Source organism: Arachis ipaensis, chromosome B06 (assembly GCF_000816755.2).
Source record: "Arachis ipaensis cultivar K30076 chromosome B06, Araip1.1, whole genome shotgun sequence".
Classification (NCBI taxonomy): domain Eukaryota; kingdom Viridiplantae; phylum Streptophyta; class Magnoliopsida; order Fabales; family Fabaceae; genus Arachis; species Arachis ipaensis.
The window spans coordinates 124,492,278-124,504,092 of record NC_029790.2 but is presented as its reverse complement, the minus strand read 5'-3'; the positions used below and the strand labels follow the sequence as shown (position 1 = coordinate 124,504,092).

The 11,815-nt window shown below is 37.0% G+C and overlaps 2 protein-coding genes across 10 annotated transcripts in view; one reads left to right on the top strand and one right to left on the bottom strand.

Moving 5' to 3' along the window:
- LOC107647611 (SNF2 domain-containing protein CLASSY 4-like) lies at nucleotides 251-5,565 on the top strand. Of its 2 annotated transcripts, XM_021104987.1 has the most exons (5): nucleotides 251-1,824; nucleotides 1,885-2,502; nucleotides 2,987-3,139; nucleotides 3,318-5,233; nucleotides 5,349-5,565. In XM_021104987.1, the coding sequence occupies exons 1-4, from the start codon at nucleotides 586-588 to the stop codon at nucleotides 5,217-5,219; spliced, it is 3,912 nt and encodes a 1,303-aa protein (XP_020960646.1). In that variant the 5' UTR covers nucleotides 251-585; the 3' UTR covers nucleotides 5,220-5,233; nucleotides 5,349-5,565. The 2 variants fall into 2 exon arrangements, with proteins under 2 accessions (XP_020960646.1, XP_020960645.1); XM_021104986.1 differs by having other exon boundaries at nucleotides 251-2,502.
- Nucleotides 6,778-11,815, bottom strand: part of LOC107605322 (nucleolar GTP-binding protein 1) — an 8,814-nt gene continuing 3,776 nt past the window's right edge. For 6 of the 8 annotated variants that reach the window (XM_021104981.1, XM_021104982.1, XM_021104984.1 and 3 more), the window contains exons 9-16: nucleotides 11,717-11,788; nucleotides 11,035-11,148; nucleotides 10,568-10,639; nucleotides 10,451-10,487; nucleotides 8,904-9,016; nucleotides 7,493-7,699; nucleotides 7,216-7,297; nucleotides 6,778-7,115 (exon numbers count right to left, since the gene is read on the bottom strand). In XM_021104981.1, coding sequence (XP_020960640.1) covers nucleotides 7,006-7,115; nucleotides 7,216-7,297; nucleotides 7,493-7,699; nucleotides 8,904-9,016; nucleotides 10,451-10,487; nucleotides 10,568-10,639; nucleotides 11,035-11,148; nucleotides 11,717-11,788 — 807 coding nt within the window. In that variant the 3' untranslated portion in view covers nucleotides 6,778-7,005. Of the gene's footprint in view, nucleotides 7,298-7,492; nucleotides 7,700-8,903; nucleotides 9,017-10,450; nucleotides 10,488-10,567; nucleotides 10,640-11,034; nucleotides 11,149-11,716; nucleotides 11,789-11,815 lie in introns of all 8 variants that reach the window. The other 2 variants (XM_021104985.1, XM_016307168.2) reach the window with 2 other exon arrangements.

Below are 11,815 nucleotides of genomic sequence, written 5' to 3'. Positions count from 1 at the left end.
AGATATATACATAATTATAATATTTTTTTCTTTTATATTATATTTGAGAGAGAGAGAGAGTATTTGTTTTTGTGACTGAAGAGTGAGAGTAGGAGAGATCATACTTTATACATGCCAACCTTATCAAATCGATATAAAAAGATTGGAAAGATAGAGTCCGTTTTTATTAGTACGATTTGGATTTGGCGTGAAACTGTGAAAGTGAAACAAAATAAAAACCGAGACTTTTTAAGACTACTGTGTGCTGCCAGTCAAGTTTACGCTGACTCTGACTTACCAGGTTACCATATTTGGAACACCCATTACAACCCGATTTGCTTTCTCTTCTTTGGCGCCTTTTACATTAACACACAGTAGACAACCAAGGCAAAAACTTCATAGCTTTGCTATTGCCTCTGTCTTCTGCCACCTACTCTCTCTTTTTTTTTCTTTCTTTTTTTTATTCTCTCCATTACCACGTTCCTTCCTCCCTAAGCTGTTCTATTTCTGAAAATAAAAAGAAAACGTTTTTCGGCAGAAGGTGAAACGGAGCAGGAAGAAGGAAGAAAAATTAACGGAAAAAAAGGCTTTCTTTTTCGTTCAGCCATGGTGATCGTTAATGGTGTTGCTAGCAGAACAAGAAGCAAGAAGAAAGAGAGGTCTTTGAATCCGTCACCGTGTATTGGATCAGGATCCCGAACATTGTCTTCGTCGTCATCAAAGTCCAGCGAGAGAAAGAAGGGGAAAAGAAAGGCTGAAGTTGATGTTGAGGTTGTGGAATTTGACTATGAGGCTTTCCATGAACGATGGATGATGGAACCTCAGCAACCTCTTGAGATGCCTCCGCCAAGAGACGTGATTGAACTCAGCGATGATAGTGATGATAATGCAGCTGCTGAGGGGTTGCAGAAGCTTCATCGTGGGTATGTTAATGAAGAGAAGAAGGAAGAAGTTCAAGAAAGAAACGTGTTTCCTATTGATGGTGCTGGAACTTCTGCCAACGATCCTATAATCGTTGGTTTGAGTGATAGTAGTAGTAGTGATGAAGGAAGTGAGGGCGGTGGAAGAAGTTTGGACTGGGATTTTGGATTATCAAGTGAGTCAGAGGACACTGATAACAGTGATGACGAAGATTTCAGAGTGGAGGATGAGGGAGAAGGTTCAGCTTCAGCATCAGCTTCAGCATCAACTTCAGCTTCAAGCAGTGATGATAGTGGTTCAAGTTCCTTTGATGATGAGGATGAAGAGGAGGAAAAGGAGAAGAGGAGATGTAAGAGGAGGAAGAAGGAGAAGAAGAGAAGAGAGCCAACTTTTGAGTCTCATAGCAATAAAGTTTTGCGCTGCGACGAGGTGATTGTGGAAACTGAATGCTCTGGAATTTGCAAGAAGAATGGTGAGAATAAGAATAATTCATCCTCAACCGAGAATAATGTGTTTGATCATCAGCCAGAGAAAATGCTACCAAAGGATGCAGATTGTGCTAGTGTTCTCTTTGGAGAACGCAATACGGAGGGTTGTTCTTCAGAAAAGAATGAAGATAAGGAAAAGAATGTAGCCAAGAAACCGGTGGAGGTTTGTTCTTCAAAAAAGAATGAAGATAAGGAAGAGAATGTAGCTAAGAAACCAGTGGAGGGTTGTTCTTCAAAAAAGAATGCAGATTGTGCTAGTGTTCTCTTTGGAGATCGCAATACGGAGGGTTGTTCTTCAGAAAAGAATGAAGATAAGGAAGCCAAGAAACCAGCGGAGGGTTGTTCTTCAAAAAAGAATGAAGATAAGGAAAAGAATGTAGCTAAGAAACCAGTGGAGGGTTGTTCTTCAAAAAATAATGAAGATAAGGAAAAGAATGTGGCTAAGAAACCAGTGGAGGGTTGTTCTTCAAAGAAGAACGAAGACAAAGGAAAGAAGGTGGCAAAGAAACCAATGCCGGCGGGGAATAGAGCACGGAAGAGAGTGGAAAGAACAGGAGAAAATGTTGGTGCTGATATTGAAGCCTCTTCCCAAAAGCGTTCGCGTCCATCCACACCTGAGGAGAATGATTCAGAAAAGGATGAAAAGAAACCGGTAAAACAGAAGGGTCGTGAAAGTGTGTCTGATTTTGTGGCAAAGGACAAAGGGGACTCGCCAATGATCGATGAAAGAGTGCCGATGAATGATGAAAGAATGGAGAGTGCAGAGGAAGAGAGGGAGAACAAGAAGGAAGGAGAGGCTGAAGGGAAGCATAAGGCCGGGGCGGTTTGCGAAAGTAGTTACAAAGAGAGGGAGCAACATAGAGTGACAACAAATCCATCTAGGCCAAAGGAGGCACCGTTGATTGAACTTCTTGCTGAATGCTTTCGGATTAAGCATAATCCAGATAATGTTCATAAGCAAGATACAATCTCAAAGGAACCAGCTCTCGATGTTCAGAGAAAATTTTTTTTTGGAAAGAAAGTGCCAATTGAAAAAACTGAATCCGAGAAGGAGAGGGATATGTTGTGGGAAGAAATGGATTCTTTGCTCAGACTAGGTGAAGTTGACTCCTTGGTAAGTCATCTTTCGTTTGCTGAAACACTAAATAAAATGTCTAATTTATAATAATATTGAATGTTGGATTTTGTATCTGTGTTTTTATATGCAACAATAGTGGTAGGCGCATTGTATTATTTTCAATGATTGATTAATTTTCTGAAATTTTGGTGAGTTGTTAAATGTTCAAAGAGTTGATGTAACTAGTAACTAGTTGTGTTAGGAGTAAGAGCTGGTGTGTCACTATTAGTTATGATAGTTAGTCTATATATCAATCATATACTGCAGCGTAAGAAAACAATTAAGATCACAATCTCATTCACATTTTCATTCTCTCTGATTTCTCATCTCATAGCCTTAGGCCTGATACCTTTACAAATTGATGAAGGCCATTCACTAAATAGCTATTTACATCGTAATTAAAACATATTACAGTCATAGGCTTCTTTTGATCTTTGACATTCTAAAAGATATATATCATAATTTATGGTATGAACTGCAGGTTGGCTGTGTTGAGACTGTCGAAACGCAACAGAACACAGAGGCTCCGGCAACCAATTGTAAGCACAAGTTTGTCCATGATGAAGAGACTGGAATATATTGCATACTCTGCCATTGGATGATCATAGACATAAAAGGCATGCCGGTACCCTTTGTAAGTAGAATCCCTTCATTGATGAACTAGGAGATCAAAGTTGATGTGAACTATTATCTCTTTACCTATAACACTCACTTCATCCAATAATCAATGCTTAATTTTGTTAATTGATGCCTTGTGTTGATTTGAACTATGGGATGAGCTTGTTTGCATGCTTCTGTTGTACATAATACAGGTGAGTGAGTATCCAAGAGAAGGATCAAGAAAGAAGCTGCTATCTGATGGGCCTAATGGCTTATGCTTTGATGATGCTCCATTCGGTGTCCGAGAAGGTGGTTACTGTAACAAGGAAGGCACAGTTTGGGACCTGATTCCAGCAGATACTAAGCAAAACCTGTATGCTCATCAGCTTGAAGGTTTTGAATTCCTTTGGAAAAACTTGGCAGGAACCATGGAGCTTCCTAAATTGAAGAGTTGTGACTCGAACAGCACGGGTGGATGCATCATTTCTCATGCTCCAGGGACTGGAAAGACGCGGCTGACCATCGTGTTCCTTCAGACATACTTGAAAGTGTTTCCAGATTGCCATCCCATGATTATTGCTCCTGCTAGCTTACTGCTAACTTGGGAAGATGAGTTCAGAAAGTGGGACAATGAGATTCCGTTCCATAATTTGAGCAATCAAGACACATCAGGAAAAGAGCACCGAGCTGCATGGAGCAAAGTTGGAGGGTCTGCTCCAAGCCAGGAAGATATCCGGATGGTGAAGCTGTATTCTTGGTTCAAAGAACCAAGTATTCTTGGAATCAGCTACAGTCTATTTCAGAGGCTTACCGGCTTGAAGCGTGATAAAAGCTTGAAGGAGAATGCTGCCAGAGGGGTCATGGGAAAAATCCTTCTTGAAGTTCCTGGATTGTTGGTATTGGATGAAGGACACACGCCACGAAATCAGAGTAGTCAGATTTGGAAGGTTCTTTCTGAGATTCAAACTCACAAGAGAATCATCCTTTCCGGGACTCCTTTCCAGAACAATTTTCTGGAGCTTTACAATACAATCTGCGTGGTCAGACCGTCCTTTCCGGATACCATACCTCCTGAGCTTAAAAAGTTCTGCCAAAGAAGATTGATGCAAGAGAAGAAAGAATCTAAAGGTCTCAGTTGGGAACCAGTTTCTTCAGTCAGAACTGAGAATCTAAATGATGAGAACATCAAGCAGTTGAAGCAGCTGATGGATCCATTTGTGCATGTTCACAAAGGCAGTATTCTTCAGAAGAATCTTCCTGGCTTGAAAGACTGCGTGGTGACTTTAATGCCAGGTGATTTGCAGAAAACACTTCTTGAGGGCATTGAAGGACATCCAAATACATTGCCTTTTGATAGCAAGTCGGCCTTGGTGTCTGTCCATCCATCCCTTTTCCTTTGCTGCACTCTTTCACCTAAGGAAAGAGCTCTTGTTGACATGGAACAGTTGAAAGACCTCAAACTGAATCCAACTGTTGGTGTCAAAACAAGATTTTTGGTGGAGTTTGTAAGGATCTGTGATGCAATGAACGAGAAAGTGCTTGTGTTCAGCCAGTTCCTTGATCCTTTGACTTTAATCATGGAGCAATTAAAGTCAATTTTCAATTGGACTGAGAAAAAAGAAGTTTTCTACATGAGTGGAAAGCTGGATAAGAACCAAAGGCAGTTACTCATTCATTCCTTCAATGATCCAAACAGCCAAGCAAAGATCTTGCTTGCATCCACAAAAGCTTGCTGTGAAGGAATCAGTCTGGTTGGTGCTTCCAGGGTGGTGCTGCTGGATGTGGTTTGGAACCCCTCGGTCGAAAGGCAAGCTATCAGCCGTGCTTATAGGCTGGGGCAAAAGAAGGTGGTCTACACTTACCATCTCATAACACATGGGACCACCGAGTATACAAAATACTGCCATCAGGCCAAGAAGGACCGGTTGTCTGAACTAGTCTTTTCAGCAAAGAACACTGAACAGGATGAGCCCAAGAGTTCTGCCGTGGAATTCGAGGATGAAATTCTCGATAACATGGTGCGCCATGGGAAACTGAGGGACTTGTTTGGTGACTGTGTGGTGCAGCCAAAGGACTCTGATTTGATTGATAATTTGGATCCTAAAATTTCCTGAAATTCAAGCTTAAGGTGGGAGTGGCTTCTTTGATAATGTTTATGTTGCTTTGCTGATTTTGTGCTTATCTTATACGTGTTCTATTATGGCTGTTTTTCCATTATCTAATTCTTATACTCGAAATTGCAGTTGAGAGTTTCCAGTACTGAAGAGTGCAGCCATTGTGAACAAGTTGTCACGGAGGAATAGGTACAGCCGAGCAGCAATGCAAGATCAAGTGATCAAGTGAAAGTTGGATACAGAACCTGATTTTGAGTACAGTAATTTCAGTTGTCTATAATACTTGCTAACTTAACTATATCATTTGTGTATAGCAGTGTTAACTCCTAAAGGTGTAATACAAAAGGGGACTTGTCTTNNNNCTTGGGTGGAGGAAGTTAATTTGTAAATTTATTTACTTTCCTATCGCCTAATCAGTTTGAAAAAAAATATTCTGATCCAAGTATGTTCTTCAAATAGTTTTCTGTTTTAGTATATCAATGCAACTCCAAACATTAGGAGTCCCAAAACCTTAGTGCAATTCTCAGTTCTGCAGTCTTATAGATTATTTAGCCACAATCTTTGATAAGTTCTATATTAATACCATATGTTCAAATCTTCTTTTGTTTATTGTATATAATCTCATCACAGTATGTTCGTGCGCAATGCTTGGTGCCGTCAGTTACTAGTTGCAAAATTTCTGTGCAGGATTGTGTTTTGAGATGATTTATAGTTATGTTTGTATGTGTTAATTTCTGTCATTGTTTTGAGATGATTCTTGATACACTGCTGGTTGCTCTTCATTGTTCATATGGGTACAAGGGATTGATATTAGGTGCAAAAGAAGGAGTTTATGAATTTAAAAAAGGAATTAGCAGCAGGTTCCTTATGCAGGTGTGAGACTACAGCAGATTCTTATTGCAGGGAGGTAATTATGGATTAATCTTAAAGTGTGACTGTCAGAGTCATTGGTCTTGGTTTACTTTTGCAACTGAGGATGAAAGGGGAAACCATATTGTCCTACTTCTTGAGCTATTTCCTTCTTATTCCTTTTCTTTTGTTTTGGCTTTATGTAAGTTGTGATTTTTCTGTAATCCACCTTCACTACCATTGTTGGGTGAAAGTGAAGTTTGAAACTTATTATTGAAGAGACAGTGATGCATTTTACATAAAGCAGGAACTGGTTACTCATCTCAGCCAAAAAGGAAGAGGACTTTAATTTGTCTTTGATAGTTCTGCTTCACTATGTTTCAAGTAAAGAACAAAAGGCAACCAACCAAGTCCATCAAATTACCACCATTATTGCTGCCTAAATTAGCATTTGACAAGAATGAACTGAACAACAGCATTTTTGCATTATTATTTTTCTGGCTCAAGCATTCTCTTGTCTTCGTAAATAGAATGTAGAAGCTAACCATGACGTTTGGGAGAATGTAAATTCTTTCATCAAATGAAAAACATTCCTTTATATATGCTGTCTTCCATACAATATATCTACTTTTCAAGCAAAATTAAACTTGTAATAATTATTTATGGGGTAAAAGTAAAACTTTACTCTCACCTACATGACAAACAAGAATGGAAAATAAATTATCAGTGTTTTGTCAAACCAATTTTATCATTATTTCTGACAAGATTTGAGTTTTGAGCTCATCAAGGTTACAACGAAATGATAACAAAAGTTACATGCCGTGGCCAAATTGATTGAAAGTTCAAAGGCGACAAACAAACAAGCTTTCATTGTATCTCCAATGTGAATGTAACAATAAAGATCTCAAAGATGCCAAGGTACATAAGCACTTAAGATTCAGCTCTTGTTGCTACGCTCAATCAATTCTGTGGTGCTTAATTGCTTAGAGGAGCCTGTAATGAAGCTTTTGCTGGTTTTCGAGTATGGAGGTGCGGCATAGATGGTGCCTAACATATTTTACAAAGATTTACAGGCTTTATGAAGACTTCAACTTCCTCTATTTTAGCTGCGAATTTCTTCACAAATTTGGTGTTACGCTAGTGGTACCTTTCACTTCTCTTGGTTGTTCCATCGTATCTTTTATCTTCGCCATCTGCAGGCTAAGCAGCTCATGCACTTTTTTCTTCAGCTACACATTAAAAGCAATGAATCTTAGTAGTTAATTTAGTGCCAATTCCTATTCAAGAAGATCTACACTTAACCCTACCCATTTTCATTGACAAAAATGTTACTTGCTAGACACTGCTGTGGCCTTATTCTTATATAACCCGAACCATGAAAGATTCTAGCTGAAATATGAAATCTTGAAACAGATTTGCCTGACCTCATTTAGTCCTTCTTGTGTTTTGACAGATACATGAATAGCTGCATCAGGACCTGATTTCCGGTACTTCTCCAGATCAAATTCTGTGGGAGATGGCTTTTCTGTTGCATAGACCACAGGTGATGACTTCAACAGATCAAATTTGGATACAACATCAAGCCACAAATGTCCACTAAACCTTTCTTTGATCTCTTTGTATATTGAAAACTGCATAACCAACCATCATCAACTGATGCTTTGTCAATATACATGGGAGTAAGAGTTACAAACATATGTAACATGTTTGATGCATAAAATATACATGCATGCCTTGAGGAGCGTTGTTTTGATGTAAATAACGTTGACATGCTACAGAAATAGGATAGAACATAGGATACTTATTAATGTCAATTTGTTCGTCATTCTATAAATTTAAGGCACTTGATTATGTACACAATTATGTATTCAGCGTATATGTACACACACTGATTGGAGTCTTGGGGATATTCCCGAGTAAATTTACACTCCGATTAGTCCCATTTTAAGTTTCTTCAATTCTTTTTTCCTCAAACACCCAAATTCTACAATAAGACAAGAAGCAAGCCTTCTCCAACAAGGTGGAGTCGGGATCAAATAACATCATAGTGTTCTGTCTGGAATCACATTCATATTTAAACTATTAATATTTAAATCTCTTTTAATAATATCTCCTGTGATTTTCATAGGTCTCTTGTACCTCTAGCTACAGGATGACTGCCCAAAAATATAAATTTAGTCCTCTTTCTAGTCTATTCAATTACACAAAAGTCTCATATCCTTTATTATTAATTTACAACTTTCGCATTAAAAAAGAACCCCAAATATTGAATTAACCAGGACAGTCTAAACCAGTTTTGATTGCATTAGGTTGGTTTAGTTTTTTTAATTGAAAAAACCAATCTAATCCTGAGAAAATAATTCTAATTGGCTGAATCAGTTTAGTTGTTACGTCAAAATTGATCCAAACCAACTCATAAACACCATTAATAAAAAGCATGACTGGAATAAAGTAACGTTTAACAGACAGACAAAAAAATCTGAAGGATGAACATCAATTGGTCAATCGCAATATCTTTATCATGTAATTGTAGCTTATCATATATCAATATAGACCAAAAAGAGCCTCAATGGACAATACTTCAAATACAATGGAATATCTAAGGTAAAACTTTGAATTGTACATCCGAAACAAATATTCAAAGGATCATGAATACAGAAGCAATAAACATCTTAAAAACAAAATATAAGGCTTTCACATACATCTAATTTAAAAGGAACCTGATGAGCTACATAAAAAGTACATATTTCAATAATATTTATAGCCCGTAATTAAAAATTTAGTTTAAGCCTTAATTTAGTTATTTTATCAACTCAATTGTCATAAAAAGCATACCTGATCAGATGGTGAAGTGCCACACTCCCCAGAAAGGTCATGAACATATAAAACTGCTGTTGGAAGATGTGAAAGGACAGCAAGAGTCAACTTCTCTAAATTATTCCTGTCCTCTAAAAACCAGGAAAATAAAAGCATATAAATCATAAATTGAAGGACATAAGTCATTTAAAACCACATTAGAACAAGGAGAATCAATGGCAATTTATAAGAAACAATGACAAATCAACTAATTATTACAGTACTGGATGCCAATGACTTTGTATACCAGATAAGGAAACAACATGAAACATACATACATTTCAGGATTTTTTAATTAAAAAAGATTATACAATAACAAAGATCTTTGCACCTTTATGGGAGACAATCTCTAACCATAATCAGGTGAAAATGATTAATAGGGAAAACCCGAAAACTTTTGAACATACCAAGCCTGAAGAATTAAGGTAGAATGTCCAGGACACACCAGAAACAATCGCAGAAAAATGCACACTAGAACTCCTAAACAATGATCTGCAGAGATGCAGAGCAGAGAAGGCATTGAAAATCATGAAACCTACCAAACTAAAGAGGACTAACTAGAATTTGAAATTGGATAGTGACGGGGAGGGTTGGCAAGCAGGCTGGCCCACCCTGCCCCCTATCCCGCCCGGCATAAAAATATAAAAATAATATGCCGATCCATCCCTTTTTTGGTGAACTGGCAAATAGCCTACCAAAAATTATTTTTTTAAAATAATATTAAAAAACAGTTTTCAAAAGAATTAAGCACTAATATTTTTTTTTTAATGAAAAAATGTTTTACCCGCCCGGCTAAAAATATGGGCCAAATATGCCGATCCATCCCTTTTTTGGTGAACTGGCAAATAGCCTACCAAAAATTATTTTTTTAAAATAATATTAAAAAACAGTTTTCAAAAGAATTAAGCACTAATATTTTTTTTTTAATGAAAAAATGTTTTATTATTATATAATAAATTAGCAATATACCAAAAAATGTTTCATTGTTTCATTAATTTTTTTTAGTTTTAAGTGGTCACAAAAAAAGTGGTCGAGCTGTCTTTCGGGCTCAAATTCCATGTCCGACCCGCCTTTTATGACAAGTTGGCCTGGCAGGGTACCTTCAGGCATTATTCTCCGCCTTTATTTCTGTTCTTTCTCTGACTCACACTCTCTCAATATGGTATCTTAATTGTTTCATTTTGCTCGACTACAATCCAGTCAATACATTCTAATTGGAGTGAGGTTTTATGTGGTGGCAGCTTTCTCTTTTTCTTTTATAACCCATGAGCAGCCTGGTTTCCTGTCTCTACCCAATGGAGACAAAAATGATCTACAGTTGCAGGAGAACTTGCCATACCCAATTGTACTCATATCCTTAACTTTTACAAAATAATCTATCCCCTTTCCGTACTTGTTCATTCTAGATACTTGTACCAGCGTCCTAGTATCATAAACTCTTTTGGAAGTCTAGCAGATAACATTTAGAAAATAAGATAAAATTATACTACTTAGAAATTGGCAAAAATAAAGGAAATGTTAATTACCATCTTGTCTCTTCAGCAGGCCTGGAGTATCTGTTACCTACAGTCATCATTGCAAATACATTTGGCTGAAATAGAAAAACGCAAAATAGCAAATAAAAACTTGAATAAAATGCTAACCTGAAACTTCTGGTAGTTTAAGACAATATGACCCATAAGAATAACTCTTGTTGTAAACGGATAATTACAAATCTGGAATATTAGGTAGAAAAGAAAGGGAAGAGGAGGGAAAAATATTACATGGCTGATCATATGTTTAAATCTTCAGAATTACTTTTGCAGTTGCTGTAGTAAAATATTTATTTTCCTTTTAATAGTAAAAGAATTTAATTGAGAGCTCATAGAAAATATAAAAGACATTCTTGAAGGCAGATAGTTTATTTATTGATTCTACTAACAATGAATAGATGTAAATTATACAGCCATCATCTGCCCTAACCAAATAAGCTTTTTGAGAGTGTTAATTCATGATAGACATGTTAGGAAGATCAATAATTCAATTCAAGCTCAAGCTTTTCAAAAACTCAAACTGTATAGTACATAATCAGGATTTGAACAAAGAACTTTTAAAAGATTCAGATGCATACCTCGGGCTTGCCAGTAGAAAGTACGTGAACCAAACTAGATTTGCCAACATTAGGAGCTCCAACAAGGCATAGTGTTGGTGTTTCCAAATTAATTACAGGCATTGCCCTCAAAGTCTGTAACATTAATCAGCAATCAGGTAGACAATATGATATGGATTATGATCAGATGGAAAATTATTGAAAAACCAAAGGAAAGAAGATTCCCAAGATGCAGATGGAAAACCATAGAACTCGGATGCATATATGCATATACGATTAAAATCAGATGGATATCGTATATGCATATAAAAATCAGATAATATCGCTGCACGCAGTTTACTAAGACACTATTCATGTAGCTAACCTCTATGGAAAAAGGCATGGAGAATAGTTTCAGGATTCCGAATGATATTTGGATATTACAATCAATTCTGATGTTTAAAGACTACATAAACATAAGATAATGTAAGGGGCTTTAATATCAAAGTGTAACTACTGTGACAGAGTAATAACTTCTTAACTGCCTATAACATCCTCTCACAGCCACTGAATCAGATATGAGCAGCAGCTCATTAATACTACAGCTCTAGAGCATAATTAATTATTAGAATAGAACTGATACTAAAACCCAACATATGCAGTAAGGCTGTCAATGCTATCTATAGAATAGAACTATATCTGTGAATGCTGAAATGCAGAATACCTTGGCTATGCCTAACAAATCATCGACAACTTTCCGTTCACTAGCAAAGATCTCTTCAATTTTCTTAAGACCCTGTATCACACCATCGGATTAAAGAAA